Raw genomic sequence first — 27253 nt, 5'->3', positions numbered from 1 at the left:
CAAAAAGTCTATGAGAGACTCATTGAGAAGAAGGCTCTTGCAAGGGAAGAAGACCTTGAACTTCAAAAGTCTATGCTAAGAAGTATTTGCAAGACTAATGATGAAGATGAAATCAAAAGACTATTGAATAACCTTGCACCATACTTGAGGAATAAATTGATGCCATTTTAATTCATGATTTGTGAAAAGGATAAATTAAGAAGAGAGACTACAAAAAACTATTAGTGAAATGATGTTAGAGTCACAGGCAACATCTCCTCCAGCTCCTAGAACCTTGGAAGTGTCAATAAGTGGTGACATCATGCAGATTGATCAAACCAATGTTACCATTAGAATTGATGATACCAATCTATTTGGTGGTTCTGAACCAAATGAACTAGACATTGAAGATATTGAGGATAAATTGAAACAAATTGAGGAAGAGAAGAGGTTACTGGAAGTAGAAAAGAAGAAAATAGAAGAAGCCAAGTAGAAATTGTTTGAGGACGATAGGAAAAGGAAGGAAGATGAAGAAAAGAGAAGAAAAAGAAAACTGAGGAAGAAGAAAAGAAAACATTGGAAGAAAAGAGAGATAGAGAATAAAAGGAAAAGAAAGAAGAAGAGGAGAGAAGAACATAGGAAGTAGCAAAGAAAAAGAGGGAGGATGAGACTAAACCATCTAGTTCATCTACTCTGCTCTCTCTTGCCAATTTATCTACTGATGATGATGATCAAACAGATTTGATATCATCCTTGACTAAGCTAATTGAGGAGAATAGGAAAGCAAAGAGATTAAAAAGGACATAAATGGAAGTAATAGACAAATTGCAAAGTACATTGGCAGATCAACACATAGAATTAGATCCTAAATAGAGGGAACAAGAAGTGCTAAAATCATTTGACAGAGAGTTTACAAATTTATTGAATGTTGCTGAAGTGAAGGCACAAATTTCTCATGATGCTAACTTGTTTATCACCATCTATCAGAATATCAAGAATGACTTAGTTAATCTTGATACTTGTATTTAAAAACTTTGGAAATGCCAGCAAGAAGGGAAAACATTGTATGTTAAGTGTGCCTTATCATACAAGCCAACTAGAGACATTTTTAGTTAGATAGAGTTAAAGATGAATGAGCTAGAGGCTTTATCCAACTTGATCCAACATCCATCTAGCAAACTAAATGATTTTGAAAATCAAGTTACCAGTATTCACAATGACATCAGGAAATTGGAACTTTAGAAAGGATGGATTTTAAGAGGACATCTGATTTTAGAGAATCCATTGCACTTAAATTATCTTTTTTTGAAAAACAACTAGAAGAATGTGTCAAGGCCAAAGACACATATTCAAACCTTTTGTATTCAGATACAAATGTAGTTGAGATTGCATCATATGCTTTATGTAGAATTCTCACATTAGCTGACTCTACTAAGGAGACATGGACCAAAGGTATGGATAGTCTAAAGGATAATTTTTATGATTGTATGAGGATCATATCAGCATAAGGAAGGACAATAATTTTAATAGTTTCTGGATAGAATCTTGACATTTTAACCTTTGTCATTGATGTTAAATGGGGAGAGATACATGTGAAAATTGTATACATGTCAAAAGGATAAATCATTGGGAGAGATACAATGGGGAGAGATATGACTGAGAGTAATAGTTGGAAAGAAAAAAATATTGTAAAGTATATTGTAAGGGGGAGCATATATAAAAAACTTAACATAAATAATAGATATAATGTTTATATGTTGTTTAGTTTGTTTTTGTCACTTAGCTAGTTTTCCCTATTTTGTTGCCATCAATGCCAAAGGGGTCTATTATTGATAATTGGCTAATAGTAATATGCAATTGTTGTCATTTATGGAACCACATGATCTACATCTTCATAGGAAACCTCAGAAATAAATATACTAAGTGTTTGGTAATCAAAAATTAATCAAAGTATAGAATTTGGTTTACAACAATGTATTGTTTTGTTTATAACATGTTGGTGATATCATATTATGACTAGCAAAGTTACATGGAGATTTTATACATGTGGGTGATGACCTGTATAACCTCAGAATTTTCTATGGATTGTATGGAATATAGATAATTGTGTTTTGATGAAGCAGGACAATGAAATTAAAGGAAAGAATTGTTTTGTTTACAAAACAATTACTTGTCCAATTAGGGTTGAGATCCTAGATGTTTACCCTAAGTTGGGAAAGAGAATTGAGGTCTTAGCCAACCCAACAATAATTTGTGTTAAGGCATGATATTTATGCAAAGGAAACTTTTCTAATTATGAAGTTGTAATTGCAAGTGTTATGTTGTACTTGTGATTATATGCAAACTTTTGCAAAAGCAATCTATGCATAGTTTTATATAAGCTATCTAGTGATCTAAGCTCGAGCTAAAGATTAGAGATCAAACAAGGAAGGAAAATAATAGTAAATTACTAGTTTGAGCAATGAGCTATTCTTGTAGTTGAAATTGCATGTTTGGGTAGTGGGCTCTTCTTGCATACATTATACCACAACTCCTAACAAGGTTGGGACAACTCCTAACATAGTTGGAATCTCCTAACAATGACTATTTATACTAAATTTTCTCATTGACTCCTAATAGGGTCCATCCTCTAACAAGGAACATATATATATTAGTATATTATCTAGTTTGTATCATCCCCACCATGATTTTCCCTTGGCCAAGGTTTCCCTAGTTAACAAAATATGGTGTTATGAGTTATCTTTGTGCATTTTTATTGTAACTATTCAGCATTACTTTATTGCTTTGTTATGCATGGTTTAAAGTAATAATATCCAGTTGGCGACTAAAGTTTGTAGATTACTTATTCACCCCCCTCAATAATCCCTATTTATAACAAATTGTAGAGCACTTAGTTGTGGATGATCTGGTTCTTGTTGTTGATGAGTTGTATGTTGTAGAGCATCTTGTTGTGACCAATGAGATTGCTAGTGTTGTGAGTTTGGCATGTGTTCATGGATATCTACATATTGTTGCTGATGTAGAGTTTGTTGTCTGGTGTGGATTAACTAGTTGTTACTATGGATGAGGATTTGTTGATGAAGTATTGTATTCAATTTTTTGATGGGCATGCTGATTAGATGGTTGAGATTTTGGTGTTTGACAAAATGATGTAGATGTGGATGATGTGTAGATTAGTTTTCTTGTCCTAGTTAGAGTGGAATCCTTTGGTGAAGATGAAGATGGTTGTTGCTCTTTCTCTTTGGGCATCAAAGTGTGGGACATACTTTTCTATTTACTTGGGAAGTCTGATGCAAGAGCATCTTGGGTTTTCTTGGTGACTATTTTGGAGTTCATGGGAGGAGGCTTAGTAGCTACTTTGGTGGGTTCTTGGACTGGTACTCAATTGATGAAGTACTAGTGCTTGGAATGCTCTAGGAGCTTAGCGTGCTATATGGAGCTTGGAATGGTCTTGGAGCTCGACATGGTTTGGGAGCTCAGCATGGTCTTGGAGCTCAGCATGGTTTATTATGCTTGGCATGTATTGGGAGTTCGATGATGCTTGGGATTTTTCTATCACTCATTAGTATGTTGGTTCCAACTAGAGTTCTTGGTGCATTTAATGCATGTAGCATATGACCGTGTCATGAATTGATCTAAGAGTGTGTGTGGACCTATGTGTGGTCTTGGTTATCTCTCCTATGTACATTTTATCTTGGTTGTGAACTTGGGGCTCATCCTAAGTATTTTTATGTAGTTATCACATGTTAATTGTGAGTTAACATAAGGGTTAACATTTTGTATTTAATGTTTCTTGTGAGTCAACTTGTGGCTTAAATACGCATTTAATGCAAGGGGTTTATTTAATTTGAAATTTCTAGGTTGACTAGTGGCTTAGTTGGGTATAAGTAGGGGGTCTTATGGAGTCTTTTAGTCATTCATTTAGAGGAGTGAATCTTGAGAGTATTTGAAGGGTGATTGTTCCTAAGTCTATGGATAGAGTGTTGAATGTGAGGTAGTTTACAATAGGATTGTGGTTGAGTTGTGAATTTGTGAGAAGGGCTAGTGCTTGTGGTTTAGAAACAAGGAGGTTTCTCGGTGGCTTGCAAGCACAAGTTGAGATCTTGGATATTTCTACTAGATTGTTGTTATGTTACAAATCTAGACTAGCTAGGGTTTGGATTTGATCTTCTTGGATCTTGCAAAACTAATTTTATAATTGTTGTTTTTAGTTGGCACTAATCCAAAAGGCCTTGCAACTAGGCATATTGCATGTAACTAGTTATATCTATGAATAAAGACTTGTAATTTGGTATCAGATCTTGCATTGTTGTTATCTTGTGTTATGTTTCTGCTATGTGGTTATTGTTGGGGCTAGGATATCTTCTTTGGGGATTATCCTACCTTGCACTACATCACAATCTACCCTTGGTGAAACCTGACCAACCATTCGAGCAAAACAATCATATTGCATGTTGGTTTCTTAGATTGAAATCATGTATGTTTTGATATTTTGAAAAGACCACTTTAAAATGTGTTTCTTCATAGTGTTATTCATTCCTCTCATGTTCCAAGAAAATACTCTCATTAAAAATAGAAAAAAATGTTCAGATCTATATTTAATACAGTAAACTAATGAGGACTTTCCTGACCTCTCGTTCCACCTTTAACTTTGTGGGAATCCTTTTTTGTGCTTTTTTTCTTTCCTTTAACTATTGCTACCATTTTGGATAGAGGATGAAAAGTTTGGGCCTTTAACAACTTGCAAATCCCTTTGTAGGTTCAAAGTATACTCTCTCTTTTTCCTATCCATGATATTCTAGGTACAGTCATAAAAAAAACCATTGTCTTCAAGGTCTTTTAGTTAAGAAGGGGCAAAAAAATATTCAAGGAATTTAGTTACTCTCTATATCTAAAATTTCTAGCAACTTCTAGGTCACATGGGGAGGACGGGGGAGACAAGATCACCGAAATATTCAAATGAAGGGCTAAAGTAGGGCTATTAGCGAAGGATGGGGATCCTACATTAGAGGGAAGCAATTATGTAGGAAATTGTTGGGTACCTTTCTAGGATCTTTTTCTATAAAGGATTTAGAAGGTGGATAGAATGAAGTATCATCACTAGTATCTCTGAAGGGCCCACCATTGATCCAAATGGAGTCACATGAGGTAGGCCCATTGAGGGGGAAGGATCTCAGGGGTACTTTGGTAGACAAGATCTGGGAGGATGGGTAGGAAATGCATGGGTTCCCAATCCTTATGGATTAGGTTTAGTACATTTAAACTTTCTTGTACTATAGGGTTTGAATGAAGATTCCCAACTTGGATTCAAGGGTGATCGAGGAAGGAAGTATTTTGTTGAATTTGACACTCACACAAATCCTGACATACAAAAGCCTCAATTTTCATTGAGTGGTTTTTTCAACTGAGAGGAGGCATCCAAAAGATTCCACAAATCTTTTGAATACTTCATAGTTCCAAAACTTCAAGGTGAGTCAAGGTAGATGAACCTAGGTGGGAGCTTCAACACCTAGGTCAATGGCTAGATGTAGTTTAGGTTTCCATTGCAATTGGCAAGTTTGTTTCTTGTATTCATCCCAAGGGATCAGTGTCCATTTATGAGAATAGAAGTAATATCTTTAGAATTGCACAAGGAGAACTAAAATATACAATTAACCAGAGCACTAATCTTGACACTAGCTTTCAAATACCATATTGAAGAAGCCCACTTCTTGAGAATTTTAATAGATGACCTATAGACGAGGAAACATCCAACTAAAGTAAGATCTAGTCCTTTAGTCTTTTCATCAAAATCACATTTGGAATATTACCCACAAAACCTTTCACCAAGGAGAATATAGTGGGAGCCAAAGGATATAGGAAAGAACTTTAGCTCCAACCACCTACACTACAAAAGACTCTACCATCTTGTGGGAGGAAACAAAAGGGCCTATAATAGAAAATACTATTTTACCATTACCAATAGTTGGCAAGGAGGGAGCAACCTATTTTAGTAAAGAGCATGAGGAAGGAGGGGGAGGTAGGGTTGGAGCAAAGGGAAGGAGGCACTGGGGAAAGGAGGATGAGGTGGGAATCAGGGAGCAAGTCAACCCTAGCTAAAGGATCCACTCCATGCATAGAGCCAGACATAGCTAGGGGAGCAACAAAGCTGAAGGGTGAGGAATAGTAGCCAAATGCTAGGAAGGTGGGAAGTTGTAGAGAGACAATTAGAATACTACTAGTCTTTAGTATCAACCACCTTTTCTGAGTTTGGAAGATTAAATAAATGATTAATTATATATATTTTTAATTCAAAAGATTGTATATTTTTAACGTTCTTATTTTATTTTTATCATGTATTTTTCATCATTTAGGCTTCATATCATTTATGAGTTTTAATTATAGTTTAATTTATAAATATAAATTCTATTAAAATTATTTAAAATCTTTTATATTTCTTCTCATATCTTATACTTATTATATTTGAATGTTGACACATGGCACAATAAAAAATTAATTATTAACAAATAATTATAAACCTTTATTTTCTATAAGCTTGGCTCAAACTTGTTTTCCTTTTCTTTTAGTTTCTTATTATTGCATTTGAGAATAAAAGATAGATTTAGAAAAGATTAAGGAAAGTGAAAACCTTGAGCGAGATGAAAGAGATAAGTTATATATTCATTGGAACTTTATAACAAAGCCTTTGAATGCACATACATATGACAAGAAAGAAAGCATTGCTACAAATGTGAGGAAACATTCTTGAAATAATGGGCCCACCCTGAACTACCTTGATGAAAAGTACACATTAATGTGCAATCAAGAAAATCCAAATACATACATCTTTATGTAATTTCATCTCAGACAAAAAGTATTGGCTTATTATATGTTTTCATATAGCATGATAATAGATGTTCTAAGATTTTGTAAAAATGAAAAAGAAAGATGTATTATTTCTCATGTGCAGTAAAGTTTTCTAAATGTTTCAAGTCAAATGAGGTAAATGAATTAGACACAAAGGAAATTGTTGTCCATAAGCACCAATCAAAAGTATTGTACATGATAAGTGTATCTAGCTAATGATTGATATGTTTCCTAAGATTAGATTTAGTTGTCCTCTTATATTAGATTACAATTGCTCAAAAAAATATCTTTGCATTCTCTAATATATTGCCTTGGCATATCTTCTTATCAGCATATCCATTACATTTTGTTTGATGTAACAGCTAGTATAATATTCACATGGTTATTCTTTATTCTAAGACATGATACTTATTTTTAAAAAAAACACTTTTTCTATATAACGTAGAATATTTAAAAAAATAAGTTTTGATATCTAATAATCAATTCCTTGATACATATAAGTAGATCTTATTATGACAATAGTCAATAAAACTCTGGGACATAACCTAAATGTCTTTTAAAATTTCAATATACATTCTTATTTTTTAATCAATTACATGAATATTCAAGTAATTGACTATACTCAAACAAACTTAATTTTCTATACATCTAACTTATAAGTAAATGTAAGTTTCACCTAAAGGGATAATCATTAAAGGATAATAGACCTTATTTTACTTTTGTAACCAAATAAAAGATAAGATGACATTATATTATGAATAATCATTTACTATTCATGAGAATAAAACAAATAATATGAGAAATTAATCTTACAATGAGATTATCCATGAGTTGTTTAAATGTTTTTCGAGAAGTTATAGAAGAAATCACATTACCAGAATATAATAATACATAGTAATTATAACCCATTTCACAAAGGGAGAGATGTTAAGAAAGTGGTCTTTAGTAAATTGTAATGTTAGGGACAATACTAATATGGTTTGTAAATATAGTGAGATTATTTATAATGAAATAAATCATTTGGACCGTGTGCATGCTCTAGCATTTGTGAAAATTATTTATGCACTATATAAAGAGAGACTTAAAATTGAATTAGATATTATATTTTTAATGTAGAAATACTTGTCAACAAAGTTTAAAGACTAAAACTTTGAGAAGGTTTATTATAAATCCACTTCATTCAAGACTATTTTGAAATTAAAAGGATAATATTGAAACAACAAAAATTGTGTGTGTGTGTGTGTGTACACACATATATTCAAAGTATGACAAATAGTTTGAAGAAAACCATCACTAATCTACTATAGTCAAGTTAAGATCAATCTAGAAATTCACTTGGTCAAACAATTAGCAACAATATTCTAATCTCATAAAGTTTTGTTAGTAGGATGAGATTTTGTTTCATGTACAAAGCAACCTTTTTAAAGATTCAAAAACTTTTTGATTATTTGATGACAATCTACCTTGATTTTTTCTATCCATCTCACATATAACTAATAATTGATTATTATAGTTTTTGAAAAATAAAATAAAATAATATTTTTGAAAAATATTCTTTAGATTTTCAAACAGCAATAGCTCAATGACTAAAAGTTCAAGAAGGTTTATTGCAAATTCATTTATTTTCAAGATTCTTAAAAAGTTCCAAAGTCAACATTAAGACAACTAAAATTCCCTCTATGCAACATTCAAAAGTAAGTTCAAGAATGACTAAATTATAAGTATAAATAGATGTAACTGTCTATAACTCATCCTAGTCACCCCTAGAATTCTAACTAGACTTATCGAACCATGTAGTAACTTTTGTAGCCAGCCTAGACAACCTAATAGAATAAAAATCTAAATAGAAAGTATACCCTTATTAGTAAAACATTAAATGATACAGTAACTCTTATAGCTAGCCTAGACAACCTAATAGAATAGAAATATAAATAGGAAGTATATCTTATTAGTACAAACATTACATGAACTTATAAATATTCACGGACTTCAAAACAATTATTATACATCTCCTGTATCATCATAAATAGGCTCTTTATCACAATAAAAATCCGATTAGAATGTGGGCATTGAATCTATCTATCTATCTTAGAGATATAGCAAAAGTGCTCTTGACATTGAATCTATCATAACGGACGAGGCTAAATTTGAGCTTCCTCCTTACAGTGTCATGATGGACAGATTTGACAAACAGCGTGGGAATTCCTTCCAATATAAGAGTTGGGCACCTCAGTTCAGTGCCTTCAGTGCCTACATAGATGTAGATGTAGATCTTGTCTCACACACCTCTTCAGTTTCTTCTCAGGCTCTCCACAAAAGATGTTTCACATTTCTCAGGAGAATCGAAGAAGATAGAAAGAAAGAGATCCAGAGGTCACGTTTGACGCTGCTTGCTGCTGCTGCCAACAATAATAAACCGAGATCTGCTTTCTGCCACATGATTTCAGAGCGCAATAGGAGGGTCAAATTGAGGGAGCATTTCGAGAACCTTTACTCTCTTCTTCCAACAAAGGGGAAGGTAAGTATTAAGCTTTGCTACAACATTACTTATTAACTATCCTATCATATTATTATGCCATTATAAACGATAAGTTTCTTAGAGTAATAGATTTTGTTTTGTTATAGATTTAATGCGTGTTAAGTATTTGATCTATTCTAATGAGAGATGAGGTTTTATGAACTGCTTACTGATGAGATTGGGATCAGCAAATTTGACTTCAAAATTATATAGTTGAATCCTGATAATGATATCACAATATTAAGAAATTATAAAGTCTTTTGAAAATATGTCATAGACAAAGATTGTAGTTCTCCACGACCCATTACAATGTTTGGTGTGTTTTCTGGGCAGATTGTGTTCCTTATTTTGCATCAATATTTGGGATCACTCTGTGATCCATCATCAGGATGATAAAGCTGAAGGAGAAAAAATCATCTTGATGATAATAAATTTAGTACAAAGATAGTCAAAGAATTGTCCCAAAGAACACAATCTGTCCAGAAAACACAACAAACAATATGCCATAAGATACAATAATTGTTTTGTTAACTTTTTCATATGTTACTTCACACAACTAAAAAAAATCTTCAGAATTATGAAATGCACATTTATCTTCAACATAAACCTTTTAGTAATATAATATTAAAAATCTTAATAAAGACTTGGATATTATTAGTTAGAATCACAAGATGACTTATCAACCATCACATAATGTTGAATTAAATTGTTATTTTAATAAGTTTTTTGAAATTACAATCAGCTGCAATAATTCGCTTACTACTATTAATTTTGATTCCCCATTACATATTTTGAGAACCTCTAATTGATGGAGTAATTGTATTGTTACTGCAAAGATATATCTTTGTTTTAAGTAGAAAAAGCTATTGAATGGTAAGGTCGCACTTGAGATGTCACCTTCAACATGAAAATTCATCAACAATATCTCAGTAGAATTTTGAATCCGACAGACAAAAACCATAATATCATTTAATCATCACACCATGTCATCATAAATCACATCTTTTAGAAACTACAACTTAATAAATTCAAAAAATTATTTTAATCCTTTAAAGCTCATTTTAAATAGTGATTGTGGGAACCATAACAATTACCCCTTGTGTTCCAATTACCATTGATCCTTTCTTGTCCTAACTTTTGATTACCAACTATTCAAAACCAAAAGAATGAAAACTAAAAGATCATTATTAAATTTTGACAATTATTAAGGTTGTTGTAATGTATGACTTATTTGGACATCTTTAAATATGTATTACAGACACTTGGAAATGGCCATTCTTTGATCCTTTTGGATGTAACAAATTCCACAATAAGCATCATAGATACTTCAAGACAAAAGAAAAAGACGACCAAAAACAATTATGAAAATCCAAACTACAATTTAGAATTTCTTGGTGTTTGATGTTTTCTATAGGTGAAGTGTACTAACAGCCGTTATAGCTAGCTTCACACACCCCTGAAGCCTATATACACACCCATAAAGCCTATATTATAGGTTGGATATTAATGATATATGTATGCAATTTAGTTACTTCAAAATATTTTCTACCTTTTGGATATTAAGGAAGCTCTTTGTAGAACTTGATAAGACTTAAGAGGAAAACGAGAAGCTAAATATGATAAGAGTTTAAGAGTCAAAAATGGTTATTTTAAAGTATCTTTAGATACCTATTTAAAGATTCTTCAATAATTGTTCACTTAATATTGTTATGAATAAATGTAGATAAATTTTATGTCCAAATGATTAAAACACAGTCAACTGTTGATACATGTAAAACTTATCAGTGAACTTTTTATTATCATTTATTTGAATATGTCAAATTAATAACTGAAAATATAAATATACATAATGTACCACTATTAAAAAGGATAATAGTACTCTTATAAAGTGCACCTGAAAGTTCAAATATTTCCACCATTAACAGGGCTACTAGTACTCTTATAAAGTGCATCTGAAAGTTAAAATGTTTTAATTTATTTTTTCTTTGGATGTGCCAAAACACACTGATTTAATACCAATACTAATTTTTAAAAAAGTTAAAGATACTACTTGTACACATACTCTAATCCCTACCAACACTTCTTCTGCCACTGCTTTCTTCCTGATTGTTAATGTCCTCGTTTGCAGAAAGATAAGCATTCAATCTTGGCCAATACCACAAGCCATTTGAGAGAACTTAAACTTCGTATTCTTCAGCTGGAAGAACAACAACAACAATCGATTCCGAGGGATTTCTCAAATAGTGGAGAAGCAAGTGGCGGGTTCGAATCCCACCACGATCCTTTCAATTCAGAGAGGCCAGCACTTTACCGCACCTCTGATGTGGTCATACAGCAATGCGAGGATTCTCCCTGCCAAATTAAGATTACAATATTATCTAATGACACTTTTGACAGAAATATGGGACGTTCAACTGCTGCAACTCTGTTAATAATGGTGATGGAGGTGTTAAGAGAAGAGCAGTTGGACATCCTTTCACTTTCCCATATAAAGGGATCTGCCTTTCACGCTGATTTCATCGTACTACCAAAGGTACTTGTGTGTTTTTTCCCTCTTTATCAGGATTTCAGAAGAGTTGTTTCATCATAACACTCTTCGTAGCATAGTACGACCTCAAGTAGAGAGAAATCCAAATCGCTTTTGGAAGTATTGACTTGTATTTCGTACAATTCTTTGTATTTGATGATATTGTCAGAAGAGTAATTTAATTAGAACACTCTTCGTTGTGTAAATCAGCACTGAATGCATGCAAAAGTTATTTCACGTGTTGTTTTGGATTTCATGTGTCGTTTTAAATTCAACCTGAACAGATTTGAATTTGGCTATGTACAGGGTCAGGGATGGGATATCTCCCACTGGCAAACCTTGGGGAGCTCACTCACTCAACTCTCAGCTGAGCACTTGACAGAACAAAAGGATTTCTTATGAATTTTTACTTCTGATTCAATTGTGTCCGTGTTTTTTATGCTAAAAATAAATACACAATTCAATCTAGAAGTAAAATTTCATATGACAAATGGATAATGCTAAATGTATTTTATAATTTCCTACTCGTTTGCAAATTCTATAATTAGCTTACAGCTCTTGTATTTTGGGCACAAATTTGTGATGGATCATTAGGTGGGATAGTTTTAAAAGTTGAAGAATTTAATTAATCTGGTTACATTGATATTGTTCTATATTTAGAATAATGTTTACATTATTGAAACATATTAATATTTGAATTTAATTGTTCAAATAATATTAATATTAAGTTGATTAAAACTAATAGACCAAATGATATTAACCAGGCTTTTTGATGAGATTTATTTTCCTCTTAAAATACTTATTGGACTGGGCTTTTTCAATGGCTCAATGTAAAATAGAAAATTGGGACAAGATTTCTGCATGATTACAATTATGTTTTATATTTAGTAATTTAGACAATACAATTTATCTCTTTCTATTGGTTTTTCTTTGAAATAGTCAGCAGAAAAATTAAATTATTATTTATTTATCTTATAAATTATGTAGCTTTGAGACATGACTTCAATGAGATCATTAAAAACCTTAAATTGTTTACTTAAACATTATTTCAACATCAAAGGACATTAGTAAGTCATTCATATTTAACCAACTAATATTTAATTAATAGAGAAGGAACTAATCATAAAAAAATTACTACCTACTTTCTATATATGTTCTTATGTAATTACCCGTTCCTACTCATTTGCAACTTTTATAAGCTTATAGTTCTTGCATTTTCAACAAATATTAGTGATGGATCATTATGTGGGAGCATTTAGAAATTTGAAAATAATAATAATGATATTAATATGGATGTAGGAATTTGATGACATTAATATTGTTTTATATTTAGAATAATGTTCACATTATTGAAACATATTATTATCTAAACTCAAATATTTAAATAGTATTAAGCTAGGTAAAATTAAAAGACCAAATTATTTTGATTGGATGATTTTGATGTTATTTATATTTAATTATTTCTTTTTGAAAAAATAATTATTGAATTCAACTTCTTTTTAAATAGTTCAACTATCTTTGTATAGAAAAAGAAACATTTGCAAGATTTCTCTAGTCTCCAATTACTTTTTTTAATATTTGGTAATTTGGATAATATTTTCTTATCTTTCATTCTATTGCTTCTTCTCTCAAATTGTCATCACAAAAATCAAATTATGATCTATTTATTTATCTTATAGATTGTGTAGAATTGTAGATCCATACATGACTTGAATGAGATCATAAAATAATCTACATTGTTGACTTAATTTTAATTTTAATATTTCATGACACTAGTGATGTCATTCCTATCTATTCAACTAAATTTACAATTATTTGAAAATCTTAGATATTATATAATTTAAAAATTACTACCTAATTTTATATATATATATATATATTGATTTATTTGATATTTTTATTATTTTAGGAATTTTTTAAAATTTTAAGTATCTCTTATTTATGTAATATACAATATTATATGGATCTATAAAAATAGATGAAATCGAGAATTTTAAATATTTATATAATATATTTAATTAAGAATCTTCTTTTTACTAATTATCCTTGATTTATTCTAATAATACCCTTTACATAGATATTTCATGTAGAGAAGGGTGCAACATAATAGAAAGAATCTTTCAACATCCATTTTTGATTTATCCAAACATAGTTGTAGAGAAAAAGCATTCAAGCAAACAAATATAGAAAATCATAAAGACAACTAAGCTAGATGACTAATTATGTAAATGAATGTTTTGTGATTCCATTGTTCTAATTACAGACATTAACTACCCTACATAACAATAGCTTAATGTAATTCATTTGTTTTTTGTCAGGTGACATTTCAGATCATACTACATGATCCATCATTAGGATCCATGATCTTTTTAACTCCCCTTTGACTTTGATGCAGGATCATGTAGTATGATCTGGAACATTGAAGTTACAAAAACTTACACAATCAAACCAACAAGAGAAAAGCAAATTTGCATAGATTTGGGAATTCTAATAGCTTTGAACTTAGAATGAATAAAGAGGGAAAAATTAGATAACATTACACTAAAAATTAAGCTATTATTTATAAATAAGTATGATATCTCATTGAGCATTTTATTCAATTTTATTTTTTAATAGAATGTAACAAACTACATTTAGTATTTTCTATTATATATATATACTTAATTACATACACATATACATAGATGTGTGTATAAAGGTTATAGTTAGGATTAGGGTTAGTCTTGGGCTTAGAATAAGGATTAAGATTTTGACCATGGTTTGATTTAGGGTTACAATTATAGCTAAGATTTAGTGTTTGTGTTATAGTTAGGTTAATAGTTAGTGTTTAGTCTAGGATTAGGTGTATGGCTAGGACTAGGATTTATAGTTATTTTTACTATCATTGTAAGGGTTATATCTAAGCTTGAGGTTATAATGATAATTATAGTTATGTTATGATAGGATAAGAATAGAGATATGGTTAGAGATAGATTAAATGATTGAAATATAATTAGAGCTAGGTATCAAAGTCATGATTATGGCTAGAGGATAGGATTGTCTAGATTGTGGTTTAGGAAAAAGTTTACATTATTGTTATGGTTTAGGTTAGGGAATACATTAGTGTTATGGTTACAATTAGAGTGTAAGGTTAGGGTTGAGATTTGTCAAAGACTACACTTGAAACAATTTTTATATTGTCATTGATGTCAAACCTTACTAGTAAGACAATTTCTATCTAAGTAGAGTGTTATATCAAGATGATTGATGAAGAGGATTTTAGAAGGACATAAAAAAAAGGACCTAGAGGAAATTTTGAGTTATGAGGTACTACAATTGACACTTGATTGGTTAGACTTTGACAAGATAAAGTGATTGTTTAATAATAACCTATGTGGAGAAGATAGTAGCACTGAAGTCTAAAAGGAGTGATCAAAGAATGGCCAAATGTGATGCAAGAGCATCTTGGGTGTTAGGGAAATCTTACATCACCTAAAAATATTTTTATTTTTATTATTTTCATATTTTAATAAGGACTAGTAGATAGGGTGGTTACTATTTATAGGAACTTGCTATTTTTAGTAATTTTGGTATATGACCTTAGAATGTTCTCATTTTTTACATGAAGGTTAACTTCAAAATTATAAGCCTACCATAAAAATCTCATTGCTAAAACTTAAGTATTAGACAAGTTATTTTGAATTTTGGTGGGTATATTTGTAGAAAAATCATTAGACTCACCATTAGAGGCCTCAGAGTGCCCGAATGAGGTTTGGAAACTTGACGGAAGTGTTGTTAGTCTCAAAATGGTTTTTGACACTTGAGTGCCAACACACTTAATCGCTTTCTACATTGGAGCCGAGTACACCATGTATGTCGAGCCACAACATGAGCCAAGTCAGGGAAGCCTTCAGATGTCGAGTGAAGATCAGGTGCCGAGCATGATACAAGTGCTGAGTGAAATTTGAGTGCCAAGTCATAAATGATGCCGAGCAATATAGAAATACAAGTGCCAAGTAAGCTAGTTTAATATAAGTGCCAAGCATCAGAGACCAGTAAGTGTTGAGCAACACAGAATGCACATATGAGTTTGTAACATTACAAATTCCAATGTAAATCATTTTTATGGCTGACATATGATGAATCTCGAAGGATTCAAAGATAAGATCGAATCTTTTGTATTTTCCATGCAATCAACATGCAGCCAATAAGAAAAATGGAGAAGGCATGCAACCAATTGTAAATGTGCAAGGAATAAGCGGGAAATAGAGATTCAATATGGATCATAGATCCATACCTAACCCTAAGTCTTCGAATGTCTTTATAAGGAAGACGAAATCACATTAAACCCTATGATGGATGGACAAGGGTGTGCAAGGAAAACTAATTCTCAAAGTGAAGAGTATCAGATCACAAAGGATCAAGATTAGAAATAGCAGATCAAGTGCCTATATTCAGCAATCGAAGGATTGTAAGCTATCAAGTTTATTATACCTAATACTCTCCAACAATTGTATTAGAAAGAAAAACCTATGGTAATAGGTTAGCTTAGCAGCTATTTTGTAAATCCTATAAATAGGTGATGAAATCCTTTAGCAGGGTAACACTTCTTGTAAAGTGTTTGAAATCCTTTAATCAGGTCACTATTGATACAGTGTAAAGCTTTTAACAGGGTAGACCATCATAAAGTGGTTAAACCTTATTGCTGCAGTAATTTTTGTGGGTATCATCCCCACCCCAATTTTACCTTCTTATTCCTGGAGGGTTTCTAGGTTACAAAAATCTCAAGTGTTATGCGGTGATGCTTATGTGTTTTTCATAACTATTTGATATGTTTATATGCATGCAATTTACTTTCAGTTAAGAAAAAGTTTTAATGATCAAAGCATAGTACTTCTGATTCACCCCCCCCCCCCCCCCCCCCCCCCCCATCCCTCTCAAAAGTATTATTCCTATTTGAATATTCCAATAATTGGTATCAGAGCATCTTAGGTTCTCACAAGAAGAAGTCTAAAAACTTGGAGAAAAAGATCCAAAGATGGAAGTCTTCAAACTTGGGAAGATTATTGACAATCAAGTGATTGATGTGCAATTGGCTCTACACAAAGTAGAGGAAGCAAGGGAGGAATTAAAAAAATCCTTGAAGAAAAGGAAGGATATAGCCATAGCTGAAAATTATATAAACTATAAGGAGATTGATACCACAAAACTATGTACCAATGGAGACACTAAATAGTTTGATGCAACAATAGCATAATTGATGGAGAAAAACAAAGTTCAAATAGATGGGATAAGATCTCTCAAGATGGAACATGAATCTCAGGCCATAATATTATGTGAAATCACTAAACAAAAGAAAAGAGTAGTTGAGGATAAAGTCATGATGGAAGATGACAAAAGAAATCTTGCAAACAGACTTGAAGAAAAATGTACTGAATTAACAAGGATCTCAAACATGTAGATGGATACACTTGCCCAAATGATGAATCTTCATCATGAACTCAATATGAAAGATATTGAGATCTCTACTTTGAAGATGCAGAATGAACAACTGCAGAATGAATTGAATAGAGAAAAAGAGATAGCAGAGAATCTCAAGAAATCAAGTGAAGCCATCAAGTACTTTGAGCAGTTGATGAAATTTCCAAGATCAGCCCATGATACATCAAGACTTGGATACAACAACACTAAAATTGGAGAATCATCAAAGACCATTGAACAAAGAAGTGACAAAGGTAAGAATTCTAAACCTACTTTTCATTACTGTAATAAAAGGGGGCATATTGCTAATGTTTGTAGGAGTAGAAGAATCAATCAGGAAAACACACCCAAAAACAAAACTTACTATCAAAAGTGCAACATGCAAGGACATATGACACAATATTGCAGCTCCAAAGTTACAAGGACACAAAGATTTGATGGACATTGTCATAATTGTAAGAAGTTTGGACACAGAGCATTTGAATGCAGATCAAACCCTATGTGGACATCAAATCAATAAACAAAAACAAAAGGAAATGAAAGTTAGTACCATTGGGATTACAACACCAGGTATAGCTGTCATTATTGTTAGGAATATGGACATATACCCCAGAATTGCATAAAAACACATTTCAAAGGGAATTATAGTAGGTGGCTAAGCCAAACCACATGTTTCAGTTGCCTGAAAACTGGTCACATCAGCAAAAACTGTCCTACAAGGTCAAAAGCACCAAAAATTGAATCAAACGAGGGAAAAGAAAAGATTGATGAGGAATACATCAGAAAAAACATGAAGAAGACATGCCAGAAAAAGAATGAATCAAGTACATCTAATGAAAGGGTCACTTCACCCACAAGGTCACGTGATCATTTCTCATCCAATTAATCTCAAGATGAGTCTATGGGGTTGATACATACAAGGAAGTATCATACATCAGCCCTAAATCATGAAGAAGCAATGCAAAGTACAAATCTGCATGAAACAAGATGCCAAGACAAAATTTTAAACGATGATGCCGAGCTGCCTATGGAAGCCGAGTAAAATAGAAATGTAGTGCAAGCCGAGTATTGTTAAAAATTCTTCATAAGTTGAGTTTGCTGTTGAGCATTTAATGCAATGGAAATAGGGTATTTTATCATGATTTCAATCATTTTTCTTCATCATGATCAAGAAGCAAAGGAGATAAGGAGCACAAAGCAACTTCACAACAGAGAATCTAGTATTCCAAGCAAATTGCAACCTCCTACAACATGTTTTCATCGATCTTAAGGTATTTTCATTTGTGCCAAGCTACACAGTTTCGTATTTCTGTGTAAAAGAAACCCTAGTTTACATAAATGGCTTTGAGTTCCAAGAAAACCCTAGAAAAAGAATCGTTTGAAGTCCAGCTAGTGTCTAATGAAGTCAAGCAGCCCAATTTTCACCCTATTCCTGAAGTGGCATACAAAAATGACCCAACCAAAGCCCTTTCTTGCATACCCCCAAACGTTGTCATGGTTCAGGATGTAAGAAGATGTTACAATTGCAAGATAACAGCCCTACGAGACATGGAAATTAGAGAAGCCTTTGCAAAGCTATGTGTTGATGGAGTATTGAAAGAAGAATACAAAATTGTTGAAAGGAAGGGTTTGACACAAGTTTTGAGTTTTTCCACCGTGTTCAAGACAGAGTGGATCAGACTTGTATTGAGCAGAATTCATGATGGTAGTCTGTGGTTAGAAGATTTCCCTATCAAATTAACAAAAAGAATAATTCATAGGGTAACTGGATATCCTACCCTAGATTGACACAAGACCTTAAGAAGTGAATCCAAGGAGGTCATTGAAAAGAATACAGGTGCTCAGTGGAACAAGAGAGGAATGACTATTCATACCATTCAGGATCCTCTAATTGAGTTTTCTATTAGAGTTATTGCCCACAAATTTTACCAATCCAGTAGACTCAACAGTGTGCCATGTATAGCAGTAGATGTAGGTTACAAACTGGTGAAAAAGGATCATACTTATGATCTTGTTGAACTACAACTACAACAGATAAATGAAAACTTAACAGCCAAAAGAAGGACAAAGGGTGCTCAATGTAAATTTGGAGCAATTTTGGTTTGTATATTCTTTTATGTCCAGAATGAATTTTCTTCTTTTGGAAAAGTTACATGGAGGAGTGATAGGACTATCATATCCCAAATAAATGATTATATAGAACAAATGGGACAAATTTTTGATACTCTGATGACAAGCTATTTTGAGGATTTCAAGAAATCCATGAAGCAAAGGGTGAGAATACCAATTTCCTTAGTAGAAAAACATATTAATGATATATGTTTCTTAGTTGATATTGACTTCACCTACATTTAAGCTGCAATTCCAAGGGTAAGATGCTAAGGCCATTTGGTTATGAAATCAACGTTGATGAAGCATCTGTAGCAATAACTGCATTTTTGGCAGAAGAAACAAATAAGAGTGCTCCACATTTTGGCACTTATGATGTTGTAAGATCAAAAATAAATATGGAATTAAAAACTGCCTCCACATTGAAAAAGAAAGATAAATTGATGAAGAAAATTAAGAAACAATTTGGTAAAGGGGTAGAGACTGAAGCTGAAGACGATGATGATGACAATGATGATGAAGAGGATGAACAAGAGCAAGGCCCAACGGAACTAGCTCAAGGCCTAGGTGAAGACAAGGAGGAAGGTGCTAAGGAAGAAGAAACCAAGGAAGCACTGACCCAAGCCGAGCCAAAGAAAAGAAAGGCAAAAGATTAGCCTCCAGCTCAACCCAAACCAAAGAAAGTTGCCATGCCATCACCCCAAAAGCCAACAAATAGAGCTGCAACAAGGGCCTCTACTCAAAGGGCTAAAGAGAAAGAAACAAAGAAGAAATCAATCAAGAAGACACAAGATGAGCCTAGGAAAAGAAGAAGATATGTTGCTAAACCTGATACTGATGAAGAAGACCAATCTGAAAAGGTAAGTCATTCTTCAGTTGATATATTATGTAAGAAGATTGGAAATGGAGATTTAAGCAATATAAATAAAATTGATTTCAATAAGTTCACGAAGGAAGAATAGAATAGAATAGAGGAATCAATTTATGGAATGATGGCACAGTTCAAGTACACCCCTCTTGAACTAGATGGAAAATTGCCAGATGAACTGTCAAAAATTGTAGAAGACAAATGGAATTTTTTTTAAAGAATGGAAAAGGAGATGAGAGAAACAACCCTAGCAAGCATACTACTTGATTTGACTAAGGAGAAAATAGAAAAAGTAGTCAAAAGGCACAATGCCAGGTTTACACCTAAATACATGGCATTCTTCATTCTCCAAAACAAAACGGAAGATATTGTACAAAGAACAACCAAATCATGGAAGAACTTGTACAAAAAGATAGAAGATTTTCTTGAAGAAGAATACAAGGAATAAATTTTTGCTCCACTAGAAGAAAGAAGAAAAAGGGAAGAAGAGAAGACAAAAGTAGAGCAAGGTAGAGAAGAAAAGAAGGAAGAAGAAAAGAAACAAGAAGATGAGAAGAAGGAAGAAGAAAATAAAGATATAGAGGAGGAGACACAAAAGAAAATTGAAATAGGAATAGTTGAGGAAAAGTAGCAACAAGATTAGAATGTGCAAGACACACAAATGCTGCCTTCTAGCCCTCCTCATGTACCCATCACAACTGTAGAAACAATAACTGTACATGATGTTCTTGACACTTCTTCTCAGAACACCAATCTGTTAGCTGCAGAGGATCTCAAAAGAATCCTTGATTAATCTACGCAACAAGAAAGATTATGTGCAGATCCAGTATTGGTTAGTATGGATGAACTACAAAAACTAGTAGAAAACACAATTAGAGATAAGGTGAATCCACAAGAACCACCTTCCATCATCTCTATAGCTACTAGTGGTCAACTTCAAATGCCAACATTTGTTTCAACAGGCATAGTTGACACCACAATTCAGAGGCCAAGTGCAATAGTAGACAAAGAAATAGAACAAACAGAACAAAATATTACATTTGATCCTATAGCACAAACACAAGGTGCACTTCCTACAATTACAATAACTAATCAAGGTAGACAGTAGGAGGAGAAAATAGAAGAAACCCCTAAAGAGTAGGAGGCAATACAAACATTGATAAATTTGCCTACCTCAGGGACTCCTTCACAAAAGCCTTTACAAATATCAGCACCAGGATCAAGCTCTACAAATATAGCAAGGGTACTTCACTATGGAGACCCTGAACTAGATAAGGAGATAGTCATACAGAATTATGACTCAAAAACAATAAACATTGATCAAATCAATAAGGTGCAGGAAGCACTAAATAGAAGAAAGAGGCAAGATATACTTAGAAAGGAGTATCAAAAAAAGCAAACAATGCATGAAATTAAAGATATATTTATGGAAGCTTTTAGTATTCAATCACTAGATGAGTCAAAGCATTTCATGGAACAATTATCAGATATTGTTGAACAGGTGACAAATGTAGACCTAGAAACAAATGTAAAACTCATGGAATGGTCTGAAAGAAAATTTCAAGGAAAAGTTAATGAGAAAATATCCAATGAAATAACACTTTCTCAGATTGAATTGGCAAAGGTCACAGACAAAGTCAAAAAGGTACTGGAGAATATATTCTCATTATACAAAAAGTTGTGTGACTTTTCATATTTCACACAAGAGACCAGCCAAAAGATAATGAGCCTGGAGAGAAATTTGAATATTTCTAGCATGCAGCTACCTAAAGATCTAGCTCAAAGTGTGTAACATTTTACTCAGATGCTTCACACTCAGAAAGAGATAGTTGTATTAATAGCAGAAGAGGCCACCATCAAGGCCAAACTATTACAGCTCCAATCTTCTATAACCCCACATTTGCAAATCCTCCATAAAGAACAAGTCTATGCTGAAACTATTCTCAAGAAAGATCCTAATCTTTCTAGTTTAGAAGGACTTATTCATCTTGCTACAGAGACTTCCCTCCAACATAAATCATTGAAAATTGCTTTGCATAATTAGGATGCAACTCTTAGAATGATTATGGAGGTAAACAACACATTTTTGGCGAAATATGGTCTTAACCCTTAAAACCCTATGACATAAGTGTCAAAAAGGGGGAGATAATAAAAAAATGGGGGAGACAAGATCAAAAGGCGGAGCATAATATACAACATCAAAAATTTTGGTTACCAAGATAGCACTGATAATAGCACAATCAACTCAAGGGGAGTTACAATACCTTTGAGGTATATATATATATATATATATATATATATATATATATATATATATATATATATATATTGTACATTACAAATTTTGATTAAGGTTTTAAAAACCTTTGTATTTACCAAGCAGATTAGTACATGTACTCATAAGGTTAGTTAAGTGTTTTTGTCACTCATGTTAAAGGGGGAGATTGTAAGTCTCAAAATGGTTTTTGACACTTGAGTGCCAACACACTTAATCACTTTCTACATTGGACCCGAGTACACCATGTATGCCGAGCCACAACATGAGCCGAGTCAGGGAAGCCTTCAGATGCTGAGTGAAGATCAGGTGCCGAGCATGATACAAGTGTCAAGTGACATTTGAGTGCCAAGTCATAAATGATGCCGAGAAATATAGAAATACAACAAGTGCCAAATAAGCTAGTTTAATATAAGTGTCGAGCATCATAGATCAGTAAGTGTCGAGCAACACAGAATGCACATATGAGTTTGTAACATTACAAATTCAGATGTAAATCATTTTTATGGCTGACATATGACGAATCTCAAAGGATTAAAAGATAAGATCAAATCTTTTTTATTTTCCATGCAATCAACATGCAGCCAATAAGAAAAATAGAGAAGGCATGCAACCAATTATAAATGTGCAAGGAATAAGCAAAAAATAGAGATTCAATATGGATCATAGATCCATACCTAACCCTAAGTCTTCGAATGTCTTTATAAGGAAGATGAAATCATATTAAACCCTATGATGGATGGATGAGGGTGTGTAAGGAAAACTAATTCTCAGAGTGAACAGTATCAAATCACAGAGGATTAAGATCAGAAAAAGTAGATCAAGTGCCTGTATTCAATAATCAAAGGATTGTAAGCTATCAGGTTTATTATACCTAATATTCTCTAGCAATTGTATTAGAAAGAAAAACGTATGGTAATAGGTTAGCTTAGTAGCTATTTTGTAAATCCTATAAATAGGTGACGAAATCCTTTAGCAGGGTAACACTTCTTGTAAAGTATTTGAAATCCTTTAATCAGGTCACTATTGATACAGTGTAAAGCTTTTAACAGGGCAGGCCTTTAAACGGGCAGGCCATCAGAAGTGGTTAAACTTTATTGCTACAGTAATTTTTGTGGGTGTCATCCCCACCCTAGTTTTACCTTCTTATTCCTGGAGGGTTTCTACGTTACCAAAATCTCAAGTGTTATGCGGTGATGCTTATGTGCTTTTCATAACTGTTTGATATGTTTATATGCATGTAATTTACTTTCAGTTAAGAAAAAAATTTAATGGTCAAAGCACAGTACTTCTGATTCACCCCCCCCCCCCCCCCCTCCCCACACACACACACCTTAGAAGTATTATTCCTATTTGAATATTCCAAAAAGTGTTAGATTATGGTGACTGATAAGGAAAGTACTGTACATACTTCATATTATGGCCAACATATGACCGACATGTTGTAACCCTAAAATAGATAAAATACTTGTATAAAAGGGTTTAGGGTTAGGTATTTTCATTATGTTGTGATGCAAAATTGGTTCTTGCGGCAATATTGAGCTTTAAGGGATTACAGATTGTAATCAGGTTGTAATCACTGGATTGTAATAATATTAGACTTGCTGTTTGGTGGACGTAGCCCAGGGATTGGGTGAACCACGTTAAATCTTGGTGCCTTGTCTTCATTTCTATGTGATCTATTATTTTTTTGTTATTGGTTATATTTGCATGTAGTTTTTTATTTCTGTCTGTGGTTTATCCTAACAGGAAGGGTGCTAGAACCATTCTAAGCCTGTAGATCAAGAGCTAACATTTTTGAAAAGTTGTTATAATAGCCAATTAGAGCAATGGTTCTTGAGTTATGGCCTTCCAAAGTTTAGCCACCCAAAATTCCCAAAATAATTGTCACAGAAGTATTTGGCTAACTTGATATGTATTGTTAGGGTCTGTCAGCCCTAGGTATTAAGTTTGAGCATCTATAACCTTCTCGAGTGACATAAAATTGCTTATTTAAGAAAGGCCCAAACATTCTCTAGAACAACTCTAGGTGGTAGTTTGTACTTTAGTCTTGTAGATTATTGCAATGAAGGTGCCTATGTTAGTTAACATTTTTTTTTTTGAATTCTATAATTCTGCATTTGCAGCGATCATAAGAAGTCCATATTTTGATAAGTAGGAGATGATTTCCACAGCTAGTCAAATTGTGATGTGAATATCAGGATTTAACTGTGTGATTTTTTGAGTCAAACTCGATGACCCATGTTTCATGAGTAGTGATTCAACATGAATCCATCTCTCATGATAATAAATGGAACACTTAGCACTCATTGGATCTAGGTGATGCTCACAGGGGTGAAGCACCGGGACTTCCCGGGAGGTCACCCATCCCAGTACTACTCCAGCCTGAGCGCGCTTAACTACGGAGTTTCCTCCATAGTTAAACCCAAAGCTTGCAACCCCATTTGCAAGCTTTGGGTTTAACTATGGAGGAAACTCCGTAGTTAAGCGCGCTCAGGCTGGAGTAGTACTGGGATGGGTGACCTCCCGGGAAGTCCCGGTGCTTCACCCCTGTGAGCATCACCTAGATCCAATGAGTGCTAAGTGTTCCATTTATTATCATGAGAGATGGATTCATGTTGAATCACTACTCATGAAACATGGGTCATCGAGTTTGACTCAAAAAATCACACAGTTAAATCCTGATATTCACATCACAAGTCCATATTTTGTTCTCGAATTTGTTGTTATTTCTTTGTTTCTATTATGTGTTTATGGTATTAAGGGGAGCACACTTCATCAAGTGGTATCAAAGCTAGAGTTCTTGAGTGTGTGGATAGATCACCGAATGTGAGGCAGTTTGCACTAGGACCATGGTTTGGGCTAAGCATGTAGACATATTGCTGATTGTGAGGTAGTTTTCACTAGGGTTTTAGCAAAAGCATGAAAATGTCTCCATAAAGATAGCATGGCAAAAGATCTATAGGTGTTACACTTGAGGGTTTTAGAGCCCTTCAAAGACAAATGCAAGCATTGGAGGAATAAATGCATAGAGGAATAAATCTTCCCATAGAAAAAAATGTTGAAGTAGAGGCAGTTCTAAACTCAGAGGAAGAGAAGCTATTAAAGGCCATCTCCAAGATTGGAAAAAGACCTAAGTTTGAGGTTCCCAAATTTTTGGGAAATCCTAACCCATGAGAGCTAATTGATTGGATCAATAAACTATAGGAGTACTTTGAGTATGAAGATATTGAGTATCATGATAGGATCAAGTTTGCAAAGGCAAACTTGAAGGGACATGCAAAGATCTAGTCGCAAGAGGTTCAATTGGAGTGGAATAGAAAGGGAAAGGAAAAAATCATCAAATGGGATTAGATGATGGCTAAGCTAAAGTGACAAATCATTCCTATGGATTATGAGCTTGATATATTGAAGAAAATTCAAGGGTTAAAGAAAATGGGAAAACCTATTCAAGAGTATAACAAAGAGTTCTACCAAGTTCTCATTAGAACTGGCCATGTAGAAGATAATAAGGTGCAAATGGCTCATTATCTTAATGGGTTAAAGCCAAGTATTCAAGATGAAATAAGACTTGTTCTAATGAATAGTATTGAAGAAGCATAACAGTTTTCCCTAAGAGTTGAGGAGAAATTGAGCACGAAGTTTGACAGCAAGAATAGTGGAAGATCTGGCAGATGATCTTATGGCTATTGAAATGATGATCAAAAGAATAAGGATCAGGCTAGAAGTAGCAATCAAAACTAGAGGGAAAAAATTTCCAGTCATTTCCATGATTAAAAAAATAGATATAAAAGAGGAAGAGGTAGACGATATTTTCATTGCGAAGAAGAAGGGCATAGAACATTTAAGTGTTCCCAGCACCAAGGAAGAACATAATGAAAAATAGAAGGCTAGGATAGAGTTACACATGTTGATGAAGATATTGGATCATCACATTCTGAAGATGTTGAAAGAGGAGAAGTCCTAGTTAACAGAACATTCCTATTGAGTGGTGAGAATGAACCTGATCAAAGAAGGCACTTGTTTTGCACTAGGTGCAAATGTGAAGGTAAGTGTTGTGATGCAATCATTGATGGTAGAAGTAATAACAAGGGTGACCACAAGAAGTTGGGTTGCAATTTTGTGAAAGTCAAATATGTGGAATTGTACTTCTCAAAAACGGGTACCCAATTTTTCTAAAATTGATTACCCATTTCTAAAATCAAGCTTCCGGGCACCCGAGCCAAAATTCAAAAAATGGGTACCCAATACTTAAAAGCAGATCGAGTGCCCCAATCGCTCAAACATCAGACACCTAATTGCTTTTAGAATCAGGTGCTCGATTTCTTTATAATCAGGTACCTAATTTGGAAGACTTTATTAAACCCATTTTTTGGCATTTTTGAAGTCATTTTCATGACTTCAAAAATGGGAGCCCAATTTTCAGCCCTACCGACCACCCCCCTACTGCTAGTTTTCGATATACTAGGTATTTTAATATGTTTTATACTATTTTACTTCTTTTTTTCCAATTTTACATTTTATATGTATGTTAACTTATTTTTTTTTTTAGTTTTAATATATGTAAAATTGTAAATTTATATTGTTAATGAGTAAACATTTAAATTTTTGTATTTGTTAATTCAAATATAGTTTCATAAATGTTTATTTTAAAAATTATTATTTTAGATG

General features: G+C 33.0%; 1 protein-coding gene across 1 annotated transcript; it reads left to right on the top strand.

Annotated features, from left to right (window-relative positions):
* The first annotated feature begins 8998 nt into the window (after positions 1-8998).
* LOC149564155 (uncharacterized) lies at positions 8999-12499 on the top strand. Its single transcript, XM_089828300.1, has 3 exons — positions 8999-9343; positions 11472-11876; positions 12177-12499. Exons 1-3 carry the CDS (start codon positions 8999-9001, stop codon positions 12270-12272), a joined length of 846 nt encoding a protein of 281 aa, XP_089684426.1. The 3' UTR covers positions 12273-12499.
* Positions 12500-27253: the final 14754 nt, after the last annotated feature.

This window comes from Cupressus sempervirens, chromosome 4, assembly GCF_028749045.1.
Source record: "Cupressus sempervirens isolate cs-2001-9-10 chromosome 4, ASM2874904v1, whole genome shotgun sequence".
Classification (NCBI taxonomy): Eukaryota; Viridiplantae; Streptophyta; class Pinopsida; order Cupressales; family Cupressaceae; genus Cupressus; species Cupressus sempervirens.
This window is presented reverse-complemented; position numbering and strand designations above follow the sequence as displayed.